This window comes from Caloenas nicobarica, chromosome 5, assembly GCF_036013445.1.
Source record: "Caloenas nicobarica isolate bCalNic1 chromosome 5, bCalNic1.hap1, whole genome shotgun sequence".
Taxonomy (NCBI): Eukaryota; Metazoa; Chordata; class Aves; order Columbiformes; family Columbidae; genus Caloenas; species Caloenas nicobarica.
Genome location: NC_088249.1, coordinates 31,233,521 through 31,259,164, shown reverse-complemented (window position 1 = coordinate 31,259,164; position 25,644 = coordinate 31,233,521). Strand labels below are relative to the sequence as shown.

General features: G+C 38.7%; 1 protein-coding gene across 1 annotated transcript in view; it reads right to left on the bottom strand.

Annotated features, from left to right (window-relative positions):
- Positions 1-25,644, bottom strand: part of STXBP6 (syntaxin binding protein 6) — a 208,256-nt gene that overhangs the window by 164,510 nt on the left and 18,102 nt on the right. The window contains exon 2 of the mRNA XM_065635099.1: positions 5,792-5,977. Coding sequence (XP_065491171.1) covers positions 5,792-5,945 — 154 coding nt within the window. The 5' untranslated portion in view covers positions 5,946-5,977. The remainder of the gene's footprint in view (positions 1-5,791; positions 5,978-25,644) is intronic.

Sequence of the window (25,644 nt, the reverse complement as noted above, 5' to 3'; positions counted from 1 at the left end):
ATCAGAAAGTTATCAGGTATTTTCGGACAAAATGCAAAAGTGTTAAGCAGAGAACTGTTGAGGCAGCCACTCTTTTTATACTGATGGTTAGTACTCACAGAACTTATCCAAGACATAAGAATACTTAACATCAGTCTTCTCTGAGGAACAGAATTCAAGTCTTTACTTTAAAGTCACCATTTGCAACAAGTAGCCCTTGTGTTTAAATTCAGGTACCAGAGATACTTCCCCTGACTGCACATACCAACCTGTGCCCAGGTAACTCACCGTGCTGTGCCAGCCTGGGTCCATGGGGCTATGGACAGTACTACAGCTGGTCTGCAGCTGTCTTCAAATGCCTGTTCAGGTCAGAGCTTGCAGAAGACTGGACCACCATTTGGGATGCATGTTTTTCCGAGCTGACTGAATTTCTCATGTCAATCATGTTCTATTTTGCTTAGATAATGAAACATTCAATAGAGAGCCTGACATCTAAGTGGGTCAGACTCAAAAGGAATGCCCTATGTCTGACCATGAACACTCAAGTATCTTTCTCATTCCTTCATACAGCATTTAAACAAAGGGGAAATGCACCCCCGCCCCCGCCCCGAAAAACAAACCAACCAACCACAAAACCACCCCACAAACACAAAAAAACCCACATAGAATACCTCAATACACCTTATGGAGAGGCAATTGTTTTGGTTTTTTTTTCAACAAGAAAATATAGAAAATAAATTGGGAGATTGTATCTTCAGTACAGTAGCAAAACTCAAATGGAAAATGAGAGCACATTAGTAGAAAACATAATTATTTTGATATGAAGCTCCTTCTCACTACTTTCCAATTTTTGGTTAAGCTACCATGCTAAAACTCAATTCCACTTAACCTGTCTTTGAACTCTCCATGAAATTATGGCCAATTTCTGGCAGCTATAGGAATAAGAGATATAGGTCATTCTTGGGTAATATTCTATTCCATCTGCAGCCACCATGGGAGAAACAACAAATTCTTATTTGGAACAACAACTTCACAGGACCATTTGCTATAGAGGCAAAAAGCAGGATACAAAGCTTGTGTTGATAGTGTAACCAAGTGGTGTGGTGAGATACCTGCTGAAGTAAGTGTGCTGTAAGAGCACAGGATATTCACAGAAGTATTTAAGCTAAGGAGGTCTCTCTGTATACTTTGAAACAGAAGTTAAAACCAAAAACCTTCTGGGGTAACCACAAACAACATTCTAATCTATTTCATGCCCATCTTTTGAAAAAGGGTGTGACATGGTCAATAAGGTTAAAAGAGGAAGAAAAATTCACATGCTGCCTCTGCTTGTACATCTTATTTTTGTATATTATTTCTTATGATTTCTTTGCATTTCCTTTTGCTTTCCTAGCACTATTCTTAAGAGATTGTACTTTTGCATAAAAGCCATCAAAAAAAAAAATCCCTGAACTGAGAATACGTTAATCTAATTTGGAGATTGCAAAGAAAGAACACTATAAAACTTGTAACCACATAGGAAAAAGTTCCACTCCCAGTTTAAAACAACTTTAGCTTTACAGTCAAATCCCAGGCTTTCTAGCAGGAGGACTAGAAAGAGCAGTGCAGCTAAACTGAGTGTGTTGTGACACACAGGAATTCAGGTTCAAAAGAAACCATCTGGTTCATTCAGTTCACTGCAACTGCAATAGATTTTTAGTCCTGAAAGGTCAACACCATATCCACATGTACAAACTGAAACACTTCCAATGCACTACAACAAATTGAAAACCTTTTTAAAAATCAGAAGTTACTTAAAAACCATAATGATAGGGTGTCAAAGGAAATAACACACACAGAGGACTGCACAAGCAAGTAGGAGAGATCACCACTGTCCTGTATTTCTGAAATGACCTTCTAAGTATTTATACTTAATTCAGAATTCTAAATAAGGCTACAAACTATTTTAAACAACTATGTTTCAATTATATAAGACAATGGTGACAAAATTAAAACGTAGATCTGATCCAATAACTGTCACTAGGTCTGGTAGTGTGGAGGAGGTGCTAAATATCCACTTTCAGCTCTGAATTTCTTGTATTTTCTCTGTGTCAAATTCTCTTCTAACTTTAAAAAAAAAAAATCCCAGCTTTCATCTTCTCCGTTCTGCCTACAGCTACCCCACCTCTGTGTTTCCCATCTGTCTACTCCTTTCTTGCTGTTCAAGTAAATAACTCCCAGAAGATCTCTCTTGGCTCTGCTTGCCGCTCTAACTTGGCCAGCCCCACCACTCTGGCAGGCCAGCAGGCTGCAGGTAACTCAGCTGCCCAGTTTCCACCAGTCCAGCAAGCAGTCTTGCTAGAGCTTTCTTACCTTAACCTGTCACCAGTTTCAGATGACAGGCTTTAGGTACACCTTTTCAGAGCATTAATGAGTATATCCTTCTAACCAATTCAATATTTAGTATTGTCAAATAAAAGAATCCAGTACATACTTCAAATACAAATTTTAAGGAAGAATCTCCCTTACGCTCCTATCTTGTTCTATTCAAAAATTGGTTCTGTTAATGCTTCACTATCCCATCTCTTTGAGGCCTAGGGGCTCGGCATCTCTATCCATGCTTACAAATATGCAGATAGACAACAATTACAATATAATGTATATTCAATTCAACACAGAAAGGAAAACATTTAACTCCCATTATAACAATTGGTGCAATTTGTCAGTTACCGACTGAGCAGTAAACAAAAGTAGCTATCACAACGGCTGATGTTTAATTTTCTGTACCCTATCTTGAACGAAACTCAACTAGGCAGGATACTTTATAAACCCAAATATTTATAAGTCCCTTAACAAGTCAGATTCTATGTGTATTCTTTCAACTGACAAATTCAGTTCTGAACAGTAAACTATCAAATTCCTTTTAGCAAAGGTCAAATTCAATTAGTCCGAAGAATCTAAGAACACAAATATACTCTAGTCGCTACGTTTACCTAATACATAGCAAACCTGGGAAAAAGAGACAAGAGTCAAAGGCAGATAAAGGTGTTTACAATAGAGATGTTGCAACACTCAGCATTAAAGCATGTGTTGCTTGAAATGGGAACTAAAAATCCAGAGGTAGCCACCATTGTGTCTCATGGATTCTACCAAATCACAGAAAAATAGAAGGTCACCAAGTATATTCTGTTATCCCAAGATATAGTTCAGCTCAGACCATTTGGGGACACAGTAGAATTGCCATCTCCACATCAATTGTCCTTACTAAAGGAAAACTTTTTCTTAACTTATAACACAACTTCTTGTTGCAACAAAAACCGTTATTGCTACACAGCCGTCAAGAATAGCAAAAAACAGTTTAAAACTGTCACAGTTTCCTTTAACCACAGTGGCAGAAACAGTTTTTCCCCACCCCTTAGTTTTGTGCCATTGATTATTCCCAACTAATTGCACATGACCCTATTGAATTGCATCATCTTTCTGACCAGAGTGTTTGGAACTCTAATATTGCCCTCAAACATGAACATAACCAGGTAGTCCCTTCCCTAGTTGCTTGTTGTTTACTGAAATTACCAATCATACTGTATGTTCCATAAAATGGAGTATAAACATAATAAAACTAGTCTCAGATCCCTGCAAAACCCCACTAACAGCAAACCACGCATGAGGGCTCTTCCAATAAGATTATGCAGCTTTTCAGTGCCCACCATACAGTAATTTTATTTAGATCCTCAATGCTTCTCGTTGTCATCAAGAAACTCTGCTGAAGTCAGGACATCTGCTGTTTCTTCCTTACTCATAATGTTATTCTGTTGCAGAAAGACATTAGATGCATCTAAGATCATTCAATCTCTTAAAATACATGTTGGTTGGTACACATCAACATGGAGGTGAGGGAGCTGAAGGAGGGCTATGTTCCCCTGAATGGTAATAAAAATAAATAATTAAAATCAATCTACTGAATAGAGTTAGCCCATAGAAAATTTTAAGCACAGATCACATCTTTATACCCACATTCATGAGGAAAGGTTAAAACAGCTCAATATTCTAAAACTTACTGCACAGCCCTAGAACAGGATTGTTCTGTAAAATGAGATGACTTGGGAAAAAAACAGACTCTTGAAAAAAATTGACTGCCAAAGGAAGAGGAGTTTAGATCTGCTTCAAAAGGTTAGTGATTTCAAGAGATGGGAGACCTAGATTCAGTTTCCTCTACAACCTGAGAGCATTAAAACCTGTAACCCTTAGATCCAAAAAGAGTATCCCAACCAAAAGTGAATCAGTTTTTAAGCCCTTCCTTGAAGCTCTGTCTCTAGGGACAATGACAAGCAGAACATTTAGCTGCAAATAAGAAGTCATCTGTTTTGTCTCAGGGTCCTCATTATGTGTGTGCATATACTCTGCAGTTTATACTTCAACATAAGCATTTGCACATATGCATACAAATAATGTCTCATTGAATAACATTCAATAAATGTAAATTTTGCGTGCATGTATGTGATGTCTTACACCAGTAGTAGAGTCACTGGGGTTTACTTCCTATGTTTTGAAAGTTTCAACATAGTTTTCAGTGGAAAAGGAAAAAAATTGAAAGTTCATGAAACAGTATCTTTCATTTAGGCAAAAAAATAACTGTAGCGTTCTGAGATTCACAGAGCAGTTCTTCCAGTTAGATACACGCACTCAAAGGGAGCAACTGATATGCTTAAAAACTTGAGTAACTAGGTGACCCTACGATACCAAAGATGTTCACATACACTCGGCTGACAGAAACAGACACAATGTGGGATTTCTGCCTTTCTAGAGGAAGGGCTGGAAACCTAAAACTGCACGGAACACTTACCTCCAGGCAACTGAATTCCACTCTAAGTTTGAAAACAGGTATAAACTACAGGCAAATAGGGATCACAAACTGCTTTCCAACTGCCTTGAGACATAGTCTTAATTAAGGTAAATTTCACTACAATAACCAGAAAGTATTCAAAAAAAAAAAGCTAGCAAAAAACCTACGATACCATAGTTAAATACAAGTAACCCGATCAATGGCCTTCATTTATACACTTTAAAAAGAAAATAATTGTACTTTCGCTTTTATTAGAAAAAATAAAAATATTAAGCAAAATATTGTACAACTGCTACCTACCCTGTTCCTGAAATCCAGACTCTCACAACTGCTGGTTTGACCTTGGAGAAACTCAAATTAATTTCATCTGAACACATTAGCAGCAAATAGATCATTTCTCCCTGTTCCCCATGACCTCTCACAAAACAAGCCTTTACACGTCCTTTTCTCATTCAATTCAAATATTTCCATCTTCATCCCTTTTAAAGGCAGGTGATTGACACACAATACCACTGTTCTTTTCAATGAACTGAAAATATTCTGGCTGAAGGTTGCATATCTAAGTACCCACTGAGCTGGTAACACAGAGGCAAATAGGAAAAGAAAAAGAAGGCATATTTACTTCAAACAAAATATTTCAGTGCATTAAAAGGAAATATAATGTAAAGTTCAACCCTTCAAGAAAAATCTCAACCTCAATAAGCAAAGACTGTTACCAAATATTCTATTAGTTCATACTGTGCAGCTATGTTGTGAGAGAACATCTAATCTTTTTTAAAACAATGAAACCACCTGTTGAATTTAATATATGGTATAAATATTAATAGCCTTGAGCATGTGGTTTCTCAAGATTTAAGATATAAGCATCATAATTCTCTGGTTATATTAAGATTCAAGTCACCCTGCTCCTTATGGCTATGGATAACATCTAATCAGTTAATCAAAGATAAACCAAAACAGATAACTGGATGTCAAAATCATTAATCTTACCTGACAAGCAGATGTATGTTAAATATTCACCCTGACCCCCAGTAGCTAGGAAAGGAATCTTTTTTTTTGTTCTTCTTTTCACTTGGACGGCTCCCAGCATCCTTTCATCGTGTGGGGCAAAAATTTCTTTGTTGATTGCAGATTTGGCATTCATTGTAGATCACAGATATAGCAGACTGCTGCTCTCTAAAAATAAAATCATAAATAATAAAAAAAAAAATTTAGAAACTTCTAAGTTATGTGACAGTCCAGTTAATTTACATGGGCATTAGTAGCTCTGACCTTGAAATAACGTTTTTAATGATTCAAAGAATTTAGAATATAATTTCATGCACTCAGGGGCAGAATTTTTCAAGTATTTAAGAGTTTTCACTGAATTTGTTTTCCACGCTTCTTAAATTCTCTTAAACTAGCTTAGCTTATTTTGGGTAGAAGCTGTCCACACTAGCACTTCAGGACAATGCAAAAGCTTCTCAGAGGGACACCTTGTAACTTCAAGTTGCATGAAGAGCTTAATTAATTCCCTCTCAGGTAACTGGAGGGCAACTCTACTGTCCCTTGTGGACAGGGGGAGTACTGCACGGAGATAGGGAAGGAACACCATGGTTGAGCTGAGCAGCATCTCGACTGTGCTGCCAGACAAGAAGTCACGTTTATAGAAGATACGGAAAGCTTTGCACTCAGTAAGACTGTTCCTTCAGGAGCACAGATCTTGGTGACAGCAATTGATTAAGCAGCTCCTGCACTTCTTGCAGCTTTAGCACCTCATCCCCTCAACTCCTCTGTAATTACCAACTGGGCAACTGCACAGAGTCAGAGACCATTGGGATTAATAACAGACAAAACTAAACCTCCTCTTTTCTGCTACTTAATTTTGACCCACGTTGGTTTCTCAATGTGTTTTGTGAGAAAACAGCACAGTCAACTCAGGACAGGCATTTGGGCAGGAGTGGAAAAAAAAAAAAAAAAAGTAGAGAACAGGGAGGGAAGAAGAGGGAAGCTGCTTATTCAGGCATGGCCAGCAAAAGAAAGCTCACACTGACCACAACTTATAAAAGAGCCTAACTGAAGGAGAGACTACTCAGTTACAGAGGGATGTTAACAGGCCTTTTATGCAGACAGCACCCCAGTTATAAACTCCAATTAGGTCTGCACTGAATTCTGTTAGTAAGTATACAGGCCCCACCAGTAGAGACTGCCAAATGCCCCTTTTACTTGTTCAAATACAATGATGCTCCAATACACATACATTAAATTCCACATCTCCATATTATTAAGACTTCCATAAGCCCACAGATTTTTGTTTTGTTTTGTTTTACACATTCCTACTTTCTTAGTACAAGTAAGATCATGTTCAGTTCTCAACTACTGAAGCCAGAAATTCTGCCTGTGAGATCATTTGATATTAGTCACAATTGAACTATTAGAAAACAGATAAATTCCAGTCAAAACCGCTTATGAAGCCAAAACACTCATGGATCCATTATTTTTAGTGTGTATACTATCACCAAAGTACTTGTCTTAACACTTTCAGTCTCAACATTTTGTTGCACATGTTTATGATATTCCATTATCTTAAAAAAAAAAAAAAAAAAAAAAAAAGCTTTATTCATGGAGGTGTGAGAGAGCACAAATTAGTCCAAATCAAATTCACCACCTATTTACTTTGGGACGTAAATAGAATCCTTTGCCAAAATACTCAGTAATAGTGTACCTCAGTTAACCAATACAGAGATATGCAAATTCTGACAAGTTTTAGCATTACATGCACCTTTACAAAAATGAATAGCATTTCAAGAATGGCCTCAAAGGAAAAATCCAGACCAATTTCAAAGGAAGAAAGAATGCACAGCTCCTGAAAATGTGATTTCATAACTCTTCCCATGTAAGTTACCTATTCTTTAACAACAAATATATCAACACAAAAAAAAGGAATCAAAAGTTTAAATTTACCTGCTAGTTACTTAGAAAAGGGGTTTTTTTCATTGATGTTCACTATACCCCAGTTTTCTCCTGTATTAAAAAATATTTGCAGTATATCTTATACTAGCATGTGAACTGCTGGCACTTTATGACTAGTTTTAGGGGGGTTTTTGTTTTGGTTTTTCATGTTTGTTGGTTTTGGGTTTTGGTTTGGTTTGGTTTTTTTTTTGTTTGGTTGGTTGGTGTGGGGGTTTTTTGGTCGTTTTTTTGGTTGTTGTTTTGTTTTGTTTTTTAATTCAAGGCCACTGTCAATGACTATGGGTTTAATTCACAAAGACCTCCTTCTGCCTGAGGTAGAGACTATTTAGTCTTTGCAAAAATAACTTCAGCCTCAGGCCCTCACATGCTTAGAGAATTTTCAATAAATAGCTTATTGGGAAAACACACAAAAATACTGTCAGCTAAAGATATACTTGAGTCACAGCCAACTGAAAGTGTTCTCCACTTTGCAATAATCTGATGCTGTTAATTCTGCAACTCAGTTGTTGAATAGATGTTTTCAGATGTTTTCTTGAGGTTCACACAGTGCAAAATAAAGTGTGATTTCAAAGATGTACTCAGTGATGTAAAAGCTTTCAGGATTAAGAGAAGATACAAAGTTTCCCTACCAATAACTGGTTGAGGCAAAAAGTGTTAATGGTTTATAGCTTCAAAACCTTCACATAGTACTTCAAGATTAATGACATTGCAAGCAATAGGTCTCACTGTATATAGCTACATTTGATAAGACCCTACCGAAAAAGAGGCAAGCCAGAACAAGAGATATTATCCAAATCCTATTTCACAAATTTTCCCAAACCATTTTGTTTCATATGTGCACTGAAACTTACAGCATCAAACTAGAATGTCTGCCACATAGACAATAACCCAAAATAAATGCAAAACCTAGGAATTTAATTAATATACCTCACTATGTATATGCACATCTATCTCTTCATGCAAATGCTCTTATGCACCACCATATGAATCCAACTTTAGATAAAGCCTAGCTCAATAGAATATCGCAAGACATACCAAATCTCCTGTTTCAGTAGAGACACAGAAGACACTTAATGCTTTCTTTGCCTCAGACTTTAACAAGTAAGACCAGTTGTGCTCTAGGTACACAGCCACCTGAGCCAGAAGACAGGGCTGGGGAGCAAAATGAAGCTGCAGTAATCCAAGGGGAAAGAGTTAGTGACCTGCTACACCACTTAGACACACACAAGTCTATGGGGCCAGTTGTGATCTATCCAAGGGTTCTGAGGGATCTTGTTCACCAAGCCACTTCGAATTACTTATCAGCAGCCCTGGCTAACCAGGGAGGTCCCAGCTGACTGGAGGTTAACAGATGTGCCACCCATCTACAAAAAGGGCCAGAAGGAGGATCCAGGAAATTACAGGACTGTCAGTCTGACCTCAGTGCCAGGGAAGGTTATGTACCAGATCATCCTGAATGCCATCACATGGCATGTACAGGACAATGAGGTGATCAGGCCCAGTCAACATGGGTTTATGAAAGGCAAGTCCCGCTTGACTATTCTGATCTTGTATGACAAGCTGACCTGCTCAGTGGATGAGGGGACGGCTGTGGATGTTGTCTACCTAGACTTCAGTAAAGCCTTTGACACTGTTTCCCACAGCATTCTGGAGAAACTGGCTGCTCATGGCTTGGATGAGCACACTCATCTCTGGGTAAAAATTTGTGTGGATGGCTGGGCCCAAAGAGTTGCAGTAAACTGAGTCAAATCCAGTTGGCAGCCAGTCATGAGTGATGTTCCCCAGGGCTCAGTATTGGGGCCAGTTCTGTTTAGTATTGTTATCAATGATCTGAACAAGGGGATCCAGAGTGCCCTCAGTAAGTTTGCAGACGACACCAGGTGGGATGGAAGTGTTGATCTGTTAGAGGGTAGGAAGACCATACAAAGGGATCTGGACCGGCTGGATCGTTGGGCTGAGGCCAGTTGTATGAGGTTCAACAAGGCCAAGGGTTGGGTCCTGCACTTGGGTCACAACAACCCTAGGCAGCACTACAGGCTCGGGGAAGAGTGGCTGGAAAGCTGTCCCACAGAAAAGAACCTGGAGGTGTTGGTCAACAGCTGGATGAATATAAGCTAGCAGTGTGCCCAGGTAGCTGAAAATGCTAATAGCATCCTGGCTTATATCAGGAATAGTGTGACCAGCAGGACTAGGGCAGTGATAGTCCCCCTGTCCTCCACACTGGTGAGGCCGCACCTTGAATCCTGTGTTCAGTTTTGGATCTCTCACGACAAGACAGACACTGAGGTGCTGGAGAGAGTTCAGAGAAGGGCAATGAGGCTGGTGAGGGGTCTGGAGCACAAGCCTGATGAGGAGCAGCTGAGGGAACTGGGGCTGTTTATCCTGGAGAAAAGGAGGCTGAGGGGAGACCTTATCGCTGTCTACAACTACCTGAAAGGAGGTTGTAGCATGGAGGCGGTTGGTCTCTTCTCCCAAGTAACAAGCAATAGGATGAGAGGAAACGGCCTCAAGTCGGGCCAGGGGAGGTTTAGATTCGATATTAGGAAAAAATGCCTTCACTGAAAGGGTTGTCAGGCATTGGAACAGGCTGCCCAGGGAAGTGGTGGAGTCACCACCCCTGGAGGTGTTTAAAAGATGCATAGATGAGGTTCTTAGGGAGTTTAGAGGTAGAACTGGCAGTGTTAGGTTTACAGTTGGACTTAAATGTCTTTTCCAACCAAAAATGATTCTATGATATGACATAGAACAATCAAATATTGCAGTTTATTGCTGCATGTTGTTATTTGCTTTGTGATTAAGCTGGTTGTACAGACACAGCCCAGAATTTGTACACACAGATGCTGCAGACACCAAATGTAACTGGAACCTCTCATGCAGTCACTGCCTAGGAAGTTGCGATCCCTTTGTTCCAAATACTTACTCTACAACAGACACAGATCCCAGAATTAAGCAACTAATCTAATGCAGTGTACTTGATATGATTGCTGAATCTAATGTGGAAACTGATACAAACCACAAACGCCTATTTATTTAAAAAAAGTAAAAGAACTAACTGTGCCTGTATGCAAAGAGACTTCTGAGATTCAGCTGTCAGTATAGTTTGGATGAAACTGTTTTTCATAGGTCAAAAAAAAAAAATCAGCAGCTGTGTTTAAATAAGGTACCTTCTCCATGTTTACTGGTGGATCTACAGGAGTTGGACTTGATGATCCTCTTCTTTTTCAAAAGCAGGCATAAATCTTTTTGTTAGTCTTACTAAAAAATACAGAAGACTTGCTCAAGGAACACAAGTCTCAATTTTTCCTATTCTCCAACAAAAACACATTTTCCTTAAAAAAAAAATAATGCTGGCAGTACATGCAAAACTTTATGTAGTAAATGCAGATTTCTTTACACAGCAATGTTTGTTCTTGGCGCATGTTTCAGAACGAATTCAAGCCATCAGCAGTTTCCATTCATGGCCCATGTGGACTCACAGACCTCAGAATGCAAACAGTTTCCTCCGTGCTCAAATATAAAATGCCTTAAAAGCTAAAACCTTTACTGGAGGATCTCTGAGCACACTGAGACAGCGCATTGCTGCTCACAACATTTACCCCTCTGTGGCAAAAGGAATTTAAATGTTGCAGTAAATGTGAGTCTTTAAAGAGATCCCACATTTCCTGCCTCACATGCTTGCTTTGTTTTATGTATGTAATCATGCTCAAATTATTAGAATTATGCTTTTGGCTGAATTAAGAAAATTTCATTTTCCTCCAGCCATCACAGTGTTATTGAAGAGGATGTCAACATTTACACTGTGCCTCCAGTGCTCAACAGAAACACCCAAGAGGGAAGATTCCCGTGCAAATTTCAACCAGTGCCTGTAACAAACAAACTGTCCCTTTGCATCTCCTCAGATCTTTGCTCCAATGCTTCTCCATGATATTTCAATCAACAAAACCTCCTCCTAGGAACAGTTGACCATTCCTCTATATGTGCATGTGAGGGGAGAGGGATTAAAGGTAATTTCTAAAGAATATATACTAAATAAAACCAAGATACTTAAACTGATACATTCACAGATGCCACATATTCAGTAATAAAAAACTTGGAGCATTTTCTGGTCAGCCGAAGTCTCAGACCATTTTCAGGCAGACAGCCAGCAAGCAGCTGACTTATCTTTATATCCAGATGTTTTATAGGACCATGCAAGTAAGTGGAAAAAGGAGATTTACAGTATCTTTGTTGAGGTGTTGGTACACAGAAGGAACTGGGGAAACTAATCCTCAGCATGCAGAATTGAAATAGCAGTAAATTAGAAAGGAGAAATAAAATAACAAGCAAGAGAAGGAAGAGCAAGTAATGTTTTCCAAAAAAAGAAAACATGTTCAGTATGCCAAGTCTTGCTGTTTTCAATGATCTTTATTTTAATCACAAACAAGGATGGGCTCCCAGGACAGGCTAACCACTGAAATGTTGCCTGCAGTGTGAAATCATCTAAGCAGCCAACTGTTGCTGGGCTGCACTGGTAGCTCCAGCAAACACTCAAATCTGGTTTTAATGAAGCCACCATCCTAACAGAGGACATCTACTTTAGGAAATCATTGTAAAACACCATTATTAAAAGCCCATCTTCTGCTGTTGTGGTAATTGCCTGGCATTTACTTGCTGAAGTGTTGAGACTACATATTTGATCATTATCATTCATCAAAATTCTGTATTTGTTGTCATCTCAAACAAACAGCTAGTACAACTTTGGAGGAGAACAACATCATTGCTGAACCAAGGCAAATGTATAACAGTTTATGTTGTTTCACATTTAATTTATGCCCACCTCATGCATTTGTGCTGGCAGAAACTATTGATTTCCCCGTGCACTTTGCTTCCTTATGGCAGCACAAGTGCCTATGTGATAGTGCAGTGAACTAGACAAAAAATTAATCCAGGTTTAATCCGGTTTAAAAAAAGAAAAGAAAAAAAAAGAGTAAAATAGTGAGTAGTTTAGTTTTTACCCGTATCAGCCCCCTGAGTCAGTTCACCATGAAGCTGTGTGCCAGCACATGGGAAGGAAGGGCAGGGGTGGGATTAAGGCTGCCTTGGGCACCAGCAGCATTAGTTTACACGGATCATGAAAGTGCAGTTTAAAGATAGGGAAAACAAGAACTGTGTAAAAGTAGTAAACCATCTGTTGGCAGTGTCCTGATATTTTCTAGCAGTTAACCAAATTGTTTTCTTTCTGGCAAATAACACAAGCTGAACGCATTTCTGACATGCTGCATACTCCTTTCCAGGAATCCTGCAACTGTTATAAGCATTACTCATTTCAAAATGGGTGAGCATAATAAAGCCTGCAAAACTGTGAAGAGTCCTGCAGACTGAAGAAACTAAGAAAAACTGGTCTATTCCAGTGTTTTGTTCACCTCAGGAATCATTAAAAATGCCATCTACAGCTTTTATCCCCCCCCACTATATTTGATTGCTTAGCTCTGCACTCCTGACAGAATTCGGGTTAAAACAAACAAACGAACAAACAAAACCAACAAACAACACACCACACACACACCAAAAAAACTCACCACCCACAACACTGCAAATGCATCTTGTATGTTTGAAGACTTTTTTTCTTTTTAATGAATGGCTTGTTGTTTAGTCACACAGAAATCTGAGAAAAGTTAGAAGGGAAACACTACTGTCTTTTCCTCTTTCTTGATGCTTTCACAGTAATTTAGAATACTTCTACCACTGATCACTGATTGCATTTTAACAACTAGAAAATTTCCATTAAACATGGAGATGGTGGGGAGAAATCATCTTGTCAAGTGATAGTCTGTTAGGAAAGATACATTCTTCTTTTAAAGTAAAAATGAAGATACTGCTTCCCGCTCTGCAATTCTTTCAGGAACCAGGTAGTGACTACTTGAGGATGTGAAAACTTTCATCAGGTTTATGAATCTGGACAAGCCAATAAATTTTAGATTAAAATCTCTAACAGATCAGTCTGCTATGAATCAATATATGGGATACTTGTAAAACACATTAGTAACGTTTTACAGTTCTACACTAAATTCCGCGATCAACAGCATAACAGCACAGTAAGGGATGAAAGAGAGGAACCTAAACAGCAAAACAAACCAAAACCACCCTTCTCTAGTTCTTTCTATTACACGTTTTTACCTTTTCCCGAAAGAGAAATAGTGAAACACCTTTCTCTTAATGTTTTCACTTCAAACAATTGCATATATTTTGCACACCTGAACTGAGAAAATACAACACGGAGGCACGAGAACGTGGACCAAACACTGGCACTCAAGCTTGTATAAGAGACAACCTATGCAAGGAGGGGGACGGGACAGGATGATATAACACAAACCCCCTGCAACATTCATTTCATAAAGTTAGGAGTGATTCTATGCTTCTTGCACACAGAACTTACATTTATAGCCCTTAGGCATCTACCCATTTCACGTATCAAAGTACGATAGCTGTTTAAAAAACAAAAATACAATGTACATCTTCCATTAGACTGATCCCAAAAGATACCAGCATAATCAATGTATCAGATATCCTTCCAATTTCATTCCCACTCACAACTTTATTGTGAATAATTTACATTTTCTAAACAGTGGGCACAGCTATGGACCCTGAAATAACACTCTCTCAATATATCTTCACAAAGATAATTATAACATCAGAAGTATGCCAAATTTAGAAATACGTATTTTGAAATGGACTACGAATTTCAATCTCCCCCATAAAATTCAAAAGTATAATAATTGACAACATCCACAGCAACAAATTCTCTGCAACAATTCAGGCGGATTGGACTAGATGATCTTTCGAGGTCCCTTCCAATCCCTAACATTCTGTGATTCTGTGAATTCTGTGCCAGAATCAACTTAATACATCCCACATCTAGTGCTGAGCTACAAGCACTGATATTACAAACAAAATTGTCTCTCTAGTCTTCAAACTGTTTATTGCCAGAAACCACCTAAAAAAATACAAAAAGATATTTTACATGGCAACACCCTTAGATAAAATGGCATCTAACTGAAAGAACAAGCACATATCCCGATCAGTCTTATGACTTTTATCCCACAAATACTTTCTGTGAGAGCAACAGGAAGATACAGGTTGCACCTTTAACTAAGATGGCTGAACACAACATTAAGAGAAAACAACTGACAGTCACACATCCCTGGCTCTGGTGTGCAGCCGAGAAAAGGAATCCATGTAGATACATACATGTTTATCACAAGTGTAGGGTTTTTTTTTTTCCAGCATAAACATCCTCGTGAAAATTCTCCACGTGCAAAACCAAACCACCAATACACAAGAGTAGCGACCCATACAATTGCTCAAGGACAGAAATATCCAGTTACAGGTAGGAAAATTGTTTAAAAAAAAAAAACACACCAAAAAAACACACATAGGATCATATAATCATAGAATGGTTTGGGTTGGAAGGGACCTTCAAAGCTCATCTAGTTCAACCCCCCTGCAATGAGCAGGGACATCTTCAACTAGATCATGTTGCTCAGAGCCGCATCCAGCCTGACCTTGAATGTTTCCAGAGATGGGGCATTTACCACCTCTCTGGGCAACTTGTGCCAGTATTTTACCACCCTCATTGTAAAAAATTTCTTCCTCATGTCTAACCTGAATCTTGTCTCTTCTAGTTTAAAACCCTTACCCCTTGTCCTGTCATAAAACACCCTTCTAAAATGTCTGTCCCCATCCTTCTTATAGGCTCCTTTTAAGTACTGAAATGCCGCAATAAGGTCTCCCCACAGCTTTCTCTTCTCCAGGCTGAACAACCCCAACTCACTCAGCCTATCAATCAGTCTAGTCCTGTCCTCAGCCAAAGGAAGCTTTTCAGCACCAGCTTGTGCAACTGTGGGATGCTACCAAATAAAGTGGTCAACATCCTTCATCTCCCAGTTTTTTGCAGATTCACCAGAGCACTAATCCCATACTAAAATTTGCAGCTGCAGTTCATTAGTATCAACACAGTGAGACTGGTGGGAATACTTTTGACAATAATCTACAGTTCACTGAGTTAATTCATTATTGAAACTTTAACCTCGCCTCTACAGATGCCTTTAGAAACAAGCCTAAAAATGACAGTCTTAAACTCGATTATTCTTGAATCCTAAACTGGCATCTCAAAGACAATGATGTGATGTGGCCTGTTACAATGAACCTGTAGACTCCTCTCCACAGATTCATGTGGGGTTTTTGGTTTTGTTTGGGATTTTTTTTGGTTGGTTGGGTTTGGTTTGTTTTTGTTTCCTTGTTTTGTTTTTTTTCTTCCTTTACTCAACAGGACATGTAACTTCTACTCATCCTAACACCATGCTTTATTCAAAACTATTAAATGATTTGCCTCATCAAGTAGTCTAACAATCATTGTAAGTAGTTAAAAGCAATTAGGTCCAGTTGGTAATTAACTGCAGATTACACCCTCCATCCAGAAAACTTGACAAGTACATCTTACATTAGACCAAGTGATCTCTTTGCTATAGACTTTTCCTTTCATATGTTCTGCAAACATAGAAGAACAATGCAAAACAAAAAATGAAAGGTATCAGTAGTATTATTTCTAAACTCATAACTCCTGAAAACCACCCAGCTACAAAATCAACTACATTAGAAGAAAAAGGTTAAATTAATAATGAGTGATCCAAATCAAATTTCACTTTTTCACACTGTCAGTATGTAAAGAAACATGGTCTCATGAAACTGATACTTGCCCTTTCATTAGACTAAACCACTATAACAATTTACTTTAAATATGTTCATTTCATAGTGGCTAACAAGATTTAGCAAAGCAGCTTTACAACTTACACAGGTGGCTTAAATTCACAATACGCATTTACAACTTCCACTACTTAAAGATATGCTTGCATGTTTAAGGTAACTTAGATATAATCATAGAAGAATTTATATAAAGACTTGTTAAGACAAACAGCATATTCACAACCTTAGAAAATGACATTACGGCTCATTTCTGTGCCTGGTTCATCCACATTGAAAACAGTACTTTGGTAACATGAAGTGCATGATACAGAAAAACCTCACTACATCAGCCTTAACATTCAATCCAGACAATAAGCAGTAGCTACCTTGCACACAGTCGCAAGGAATTTAACTGAAACAAAGGTGAAACAGACATATGTTTCTCAAAATAGTATTTGTACAGTTAAGAAGCTTACAGAAGAGAGCAATTCCAGCTTCCTCCAGTGAAGAAAGGTAGGGAGACAGAACATTTGTTGAAATACCAGTAAAAAATTAAGCGAGAACAATAACCCCAAGTGCAAGAGGCCCTTGATTTGGAAGCTCTTGGCAGGTGGCACAGTTATGAAATATTTTGCCACCAGAGATTTAAAAAAAAAAAAAGTTCTCCACATTCCATATTAAAAGGTAAAACTTGTTTCTTCAATCCATATAACATCACCATCTCCTAGCGGGAGAGCAGAGACATCCCACAATCTACCAAAAGATGAAACAAACTGAGTATGATTAAAAAAAGGCAGGGGAAGCCCCATTTCTCGAAGTGCTATGATGATATCAAAAGAGGAATAAATGAACTGCACTAGGAATATATATCTTCTCATTTTGTTCAGCCTCCACAGCTCTCGCCTCATGCACTGAGGAAGCAGTTTTATCTCAGAACCACAGAAGGCAGCTTGGTCAAGCATGATTGACCATCTTGGCTCTTACTGCTCACCTTTTTGTCCTCCATGTGCCCGGAAACAGGTTCCACTGACAAAACGCAAGAGCCTGCTATGACTTGCTACAACAAAAATAGGGGAGCAGGGTGGGAATACAAGGTAGATATTCTGTGTTTCACATCACTTACTCTGCTGCCTTCATAGTGTTTCTCAGCTGTGATCTTCTGCATGCTCTACCAGCACCTCACAGGTGACTTAAGTTCTGTAGGCACTAATGTTTGCCCACTGGACCAAGCACATGTTGTTGGCAGAGACTTAGCCCCAACAATGAAGAAGGATGGTATAAATACCAGTTAAGAAGGGTGGATCTTTAAAACTCATCCAATGTAGATGAGGAAAATCAAATGGCTTGTTGCAGCCCTACATATACGGTCAAGGATATGCACAGACTAGGCATAACACGCTTTGGTCTGTGCTTCTTATTTGCATTTTAAAATGAGAAGACTTTCTATAAAACACTCGAGTAACTCTAGTTTTGTCAAACATAGATAGAACATGTCACAATTCCTGCAATCAGCATTTATCCTCAGAGTTTATTCTGTGAGCAAGAGGTGAAACAGCTAATGCTGGTGACGGCTCATGGAGTAAGTCTGTGTAAGGTTATTACACTATTCTGTTTCATAAGTAGTAATTGGCTGAGAAGTGGAAAACTTCACTGAGGGTTATGCTCACTCAGTGGCTTCTCGGTGAAAAAGTAAACCCATTGTTTCAAGGCCACTGACTTCAAATGGGTTCTACCCCAAAATGTCTCTTTTGCATAAGGAAAAGAAGTGTCCCCACTTCCTTGCTTTTCATCCAAGTACAAGAATATGAAAGTAATTTTTTTCTTGTCCTTTTACCTGACCCCTGGGCTGAGACAGCATGAAGAGGTACAATTCTCCCATCCAAGTGCAGTCATACACGTGGAGAGCCAAGAAAAGAAGGCTTCTCCTAAGGACTTGAGCAAAACACAGCAGTTGCAAAAGATCCCTGGTCAGCCAGGACAGAGAGACATTTCATTCTTCTCTGGAAATGGATATGAAATGGGGATGTGGAAAAAGGTGGCATCACCCCAACAAGGTTTCAGATACCTGAAAGGATAACTGGAAAACAGCTGTTCCCTCTCCAGCATTGAACTGGACTTATAAAATGTCAAGCTTTGACTTTCAGAGACCAAGAATTGTTTTAGTTTTTGAACCTGCAGAGTCTAAATAAAACCAATGTATTGCTTCAGAAGCTGAATTGCTTGTTTCTTTTACTGCAGAAACCTGGGTGCTAGTGGAGGCCAAGATTCCACTCGGAAGCGCTGAATGTAGTTAAGGTGCAGTGAAATCCAGGCTTGGGCTTTACCAACCTGGACTACAGCTATGCCAGGGGCTGGCTAGATGAGGGGATGACTCAAAGACATGGGAAGCAGTTCAGTGATAGACTCCCGTGCTCTAATGGTCTTGCCAAGTACAAAAGTAAATTGTTCATGCTTTAACAGTCTTGGGATAAGCTTTCTTCCTCAATTTATGCACAGTTATCTTCAAGTCATATTAACGTAAATAAAAGAAACTTTGAAAATTAAAACTCCCACAGAAAATCAGATCCTAAGAGGAAATAAGACCATAGGAGGCCTATGACTAATAGCTGGAGTACAGGATTCCACAGCTTAATGAGACTGCCAGACAGAGAAACTTAATGTGGAAATATATGCAAGAGACTCAGAGACAGGGCCACTGACCACCATGGTAACAAAAGATCTCAAGAAGTACGTGGGATCCAGCAGCTAAGGTACAAACAAATTAGATTCTTTTATGGGACTGATACTGGGTAAGTTTCCATACAAATCAAAGGAATGTCAGAAAGTAAAGCTCAAGTGCAAAGTGATTATGCTAACCCAATTGCGTACATTTCAGTCAACAAAATAGTTGCTGTTCTCACCTTATGAACTACAGCACCAAATCTGGAGAATAGAGTTATACAATATTCTTACTAGACAGTATTTAAAAAGCTATGAAACCTCCTACAAAAGTGAGAAAGAATGGGCTGAAGTATTGAAAGACTCACCTCAATTTCTTCTTGTAAATAAGTCATATCTCAACTAAACTAGTACTTCACAAATAAAACCTCAGAAAAGTGAGTGCAGAACAGAACAGATTTATTTTCAACCACCATTTACTCATGCTACAATATTGCTTTTCAAGTAGTTTAAAATCTGATTTTCTTTGAAACATTTCTGTATTACTGTTTGCCAGCCACTCAGAGTTTCTCTCTCCATAATGGTATTTACCCATACACAAATTCCAGTCAAAACCAAACTGACAACATGCTGTTCCTCACCACTCTTGCCATATTCTTCATTCCTTCTCACTGCATTAAGATTCTTACTTTTACTAGTACAGAAAATTTTGTCCAAGTCCCTTCAGTGTGCTTGATGGGGAAGAAAAGGAAACTGCTCTCCTGAAAGAGAACTCCTAGTATCATAAAGGCTCAAAAGTAGAAGTCCATGTGCAAGTGTAAAAAGAAACTAAGTTTTACTGACTTCACAATATATTTTTTCTTTTTGGAAAGCACAGTCAAAACCCTTAAGTCTTCTGGTGATCTCACTGCACAGAGACCAGCACAGTTCCCAAGCACATGACTCATTCCAACCCCAGCAAAAAAAAACTGCTGGGGAGACAGATGTTTTGTTTATGATGACTTAATTTCTACAGCATGTCTTGCTCATAAAAAACATCAGGCTTCACTCTGTACGCAAAAGATAAAGCATAACAGTCACGCTCCTGCCTTACTCTTTTCTAAATACCGCTGTGTTAAAACTGAAATGGCAGTGGGTGCTGCCAATACTTTAACAACTTATTTAGGAAAAAGAAAACATTGTCTTGCTGATAAAGATTTAATTTCCCAGTTATGATGTTTAAAAATGTATAACTTCTAAATATTCCGGTTTCTGGCTTTAAATTTACTTCTATAGGTTTTATGCAGCAAAACCTATTATTGTTTGTTTCTTGTGACATAAAATTAAACCAAGGTCCAAGTCCAGTTTATTAACAGATAATGAAAATGAATAACCTTCAGCATTGTTCAGTTTGACAAACCTCAAAACAGTAGAATGTTTTCATTTAGATAGGTCTATTTACAAATTTTTTAAGTCTTTCTCAGTACACACTTGAATAACATCAGTAGACTTATGCTAATTTAAGAGCAGTAACCAATACATGATGTTTGCTTCTTCCTTGTAAATAAAATACTTTATCTACCCCTAAAACGCACAGAATGCCCACATCAACTAGTTCAGAGATAAATTTACTTATGATGCACACTCATGTTCTCCTCCCACACCCTCTCTCATCACCATATCCTCCTTTGCAAATGGCCGATTGTTTTTTAACATAATACTTCCTCCTTCTTATCCAGTTTCTTTTGTTACACTACTCTGAAGTGTATCTAATTTGCATCTCCGTAAAGAAAATCGGGCATTTCAAAACATTAACGGAAGCTAAGTACTCACATCTTAGTGAAATCCACAGAACTGGAAACCAGCTCCAAACACACTGTCAGGAATTCCTCACTTCAAATTATTTTATTTATGCTCAAAAATATTACATTTCACTTGCATTTAAGGTGATCTCTGGTCTTTATTCAATGCCCTAGATACTGTTCAACACTGCAGAAGGAAGATCTTTCTCACAGCTTTCACACCAAATTCAAGAAGAGACATGTATCCATGCAGCTAAAATGTTAATCTGGAAAAACCCTACGGCAATTAGCCAACAAATGTATATGCATTTACTCATCTGAGCTACAGATGTAGCCCAAACTCAGACTAATCACTGAGAAACAGATGTAACTTGAGCTGGTGATGTCAGAGTTTGTACCACTGTATGATGCATGTAACTAGTTCCTCGGTAAACTGTATGCTTATTTTGATAAGGAAAACACAACCCAAAAAACCCACTCTAATCACCTCCCTACCATCCTTGATTTTCTACTTTTGCAGCAAAGCAATCAACATGCGACTGTTAAATTCAGGTCTGTCAAGAGCATTGTCACCTATCTGACAGATACGAAAGATATAACAGGTAGAAATCAGTTAAATGTCTGTGGTCAATACAACAATGCATCCATTAGCTGGTCAATGCCTGATAGCCAGAGAACTACTGGGTTTGGAAAAGTGATTGTTACATTCCTACTGCATTCTTTTCAACAAATTTGAGATTAATCTAGTTTCAGAGCTATGAAAAGCAATATTAGAATTATCCCACTTTTTGTCTACCTTCTACCTTAAATAATGTTTCTCCCAAACGGTTGTGGTATACCAGAGAAAATACTCACAAAACCATTTGCTTTAGATAGCACATAAGATAAATATATAGCACTACTAACATCCTTTGTTTATGTAGAGCTAACAGCAAAAAACAGGTCTTATTATGACACAAAGTATAATTAGTGTGGAAAAAACTCTCAGACTTTTTGTTGTTGCCATAAACCAGATGATCTTTGGCACATCAATTATATGAACAAAATTCTTCACATAGTAATTTTTATTTAGCACAAAGGAGAAAGAAAAGACAGAATAGAGGAAGTAATCCTCTTTTCTTAACCAAGGTTTAATGTAGACTACAATTCTGCAAGAAGACATCTGCAAACAAGCGATGGCAAGCTGTTATTTCCATAACAATCTGACCAAAAAAAGAAAATTGTACAGTGAAAGTATCAGCAGGGCTATGCAAGTAGAAATATTACAATTGTACAGCACCTTTTATTGTTACAGAAAATAAATTTACAATAAGCATGTCAAAGAAATAGCTAGTCACATTTTTAAAAAGCTATGTTTTACGGTGTCAAAAAAGATTGCCAATATGTTCATGATCTTTCTGTGCTAGAAAATATCCTCAGTCCAGCCTTCTGCATGGGACAACCACCAGTGCTTCTGCTACCTTTTACTCCTTTCTTGGAAAAGCAAACAAAACAAACAAACAAAACACCAAAAACCACAACAAAAAACCCACACACACGCTCATATTTAAGTAAGCATTTTAAACTGTTCTAGTAGGTATTTTAATTTTATAGCTAAAACCTTGTATAGGCCTTATTGGCCTTGCCTAGTCTCCTCAGGACTCCCGTCAACCCTGCCCACAGCCCAGGACCCGAAGTCAGCCCCAGGGCCATCAGTCCCTGCCCCAGTGACTCTACAGCAGGGCTGGTCTCCAGCTCCCCACAGCCCTGCCCAGCCATGGGCCTCATCGAGCTGGGTCCACCAGCAGGCCCATGTCCCAACCCAGCTTCAGCCCATCCCTACAGCCCTGTCTGAACAAAGATCTCCTCAACGGGCCTAATCCTGCACCCCCATCTCCTGGTGGGCTGATGTCCTGGCCTGGCCTCAGCTTGTCCTCATCCCCAGAGAGGTGGCCAACGCTCCGGGCTTGGGCTGGCCCCCAGCCCTGGCCACAAGCCCCAGCTGGGCAGCTTTCACCCATGTGAGAAACAAAAGAGCAACTCTAAACCATCAGCACATCAAAACATGAGAACATCAACAACAGCTTGAGTACTATGCAACAAGCAGGATCCAAAGCCCACACTGACTTAAGCCTTTTGCTATCACAGTTATTCCAAGTCTCATTGTGACAGGGAAAGGGAAAAACAAAGGAATCGAGCAAACAAAATTGATTTTTACTTGCTTCCAGAAGGTTTTAAGTAATGGACTACAGATCACGAGACTACCACGGAAGCTACCAGTAAAGGACAGCCAACCCATGAGAGCAAAGAAGCAAGGGGAAGACAACAGAAACACCTAACCATTGCTTGTATACAGTAATATCTCTGATTCAGCAGCAATAGCCAGCCTGAGCTATTTTTCTTTTTCAAATGAAAGCTAATTATGCCAGAGACTGCCCAGCACAGCAGCAGGAAGGAAGACAGCACGCATCTGAAAGCTATACCGCCGAATGAAAAACTTAGTGCTTATTTGTGGTTAGCAAGGGCAGCAAGGACTTCAGAACTGCAGATGGAGATCTTCAGAGGGAGTGCTGCAAAACTGCTGCAGAATGACAGCAGCAGCCTGATTTTACTTTGACCTAGAAAGGCTACACCATCTCCCTTAGTCACTATGTCTCCTGTAGGCAAGCCTCAGCACACAGAGCCACAGTGACTAATGACATTCTCCAAAACACTCACTGGCATCGCAAGAACATATTTAGTCCTCCTGTCAAACTCTGAGCTGAGATTTATTAGGAAATAAAAATGATACGAGCGATTCTAGTCTAATAAGAGCACATTAAAAAATTGGTTCAGTGACACTGGCAAGAAATCTAAATTAGACAGGAGGCAAATGACCTGCCAAGCCTTGCCAGTTCTCCCACTCTAAGTCAAGATGACGAGACAACCAGTTCAACAGTACAATAAATAGAGAGCCCAACACATCGTACTAGTGTCAATAAAAAGTCCTTCCTAATCAAACACAATAGTTCATGCATAATAGAAGTAACTGCTCAGACTACAACTAGTCTATATCAATATTTATCAAAATTTTGGGGGCATAATCCCATTCTAGTGAGAAGATAAACAGAGCAGGCCAGAAAGGAGAATTATACACAAAATGGTCTTGTCCCGTGGTTCAATATAGTTACCTTTCCATATAGGTCAGCAACAGGCAGTCTCCCAAATGTAAGGGACGCTCTAGTCCATAAACTTGAAGAAATTAAAAAAGAAATAAATTCTTGAATCTATAGGCTTGCCTTAAAAGAAAGAAAAATAAGTACAAATATCCAGCATTGGTACTGTATAAGTGAAACAGTGAAATTAACATTTTAAATCAGATTTTTGATTAATTTACACAGTTATTCAGAAAGAGGTAAAACCATTTTACAGATCACTAGTACATGTAACTGCCAATAAGACATTGGCTACAAATCTTAATAGTTTAATTAATTCTACCTCTCAAAATGCTGGCTATATATAAGAGACAGCAACTTCTCCCTGAGAAATCTTGAGGTCATATTTCATAATAAATCTTGGCAAATTTCAAAGGTTTCATTATTTCTCACAGGTTTTCTCCACCTTTGGTCAGTGGATGTATGAAATTAAGAACATAACTGCCCATTGTAAACAAGCACTTTTATACCCACTTACTGACAAACTGATTCTTCTCAGTTTTCTGTGTTGCATAAGGAAGCAAAGTTTTTGAGATCTGCAACATAAATAAACCATTGCCGAGCAAACCACCAGTTAAGAACTACTGATAGGAGAACAACAAGAACAACGCAACAACTGATTTCTAGGGATAAGACTAGAGAGTTGGGAAGTGTTGATAATTAAAGAAGTTTAATTCATACTGAAATTCAGAAAATAGATCTGGAAAGCATTTTGAAAGATTGAGTCCCTCCTGGGGACAGCTCCAGCACACACAACTGGTATTTCTCTAAGCAGTTTTTAATGCCACCCCAAGGTAACATCCTTCTAGAGGTGGTTTGTTTTCCCCAAGGAGATGAAATCTGGAAAATTCGTTCCTAATTCTGTCTAAATGAAAGGAAACCCATCACTTCATGTATATGAGATATATATATTAAAAAAAAACCAAACACAAAACCAAACAAACAAACAAAAACAACCAACAACAACAAAAAAAAACAAAAAACAAAAAAAATACACACATGCAAAGGAAACAAGCTATTCCTTGGCTCGTTTTAATTTCCTTTAATTCTGCTTCCCACTAACGTCACCTATATCACTCAAGCCTCAGCTGCTTGTGCATAATAGTTCAAACTCAAACGCTGCCAAAGTGCATACGTACCTTAAAAAACAGTAATAAAATAGCAATCCAAGTGTTTAAAACCAGAAACTATCATCCTTGTGTTGATGTAAAAAAAATAGTGTGAACAGCATTCGAAGAAATACAGACCTCAATCTTCCAAACCCAAATTTAAAACAGAGGAAAATTTAAGAGCTTTCTATTTAGTACCTGATAAACCTGTCATCTAGCATTTGACAGACCAGAATGCTGGACATCTGTCCGTCCAAAAGCCAACCATTTATTTGTACTAGTTTCAGAACATGCGGCTCATGTTTGACAGATACATATCATGTTTGCACCACACCTAATAACATCATTCCGCCAAGCATTCCTCCATTACATGAGCATTCTGTATCACACGCCAGGTTCGTGCCCGTGCTTGTGACATGTGGGCATGAGGTAACTGCAGTGCTTATGCA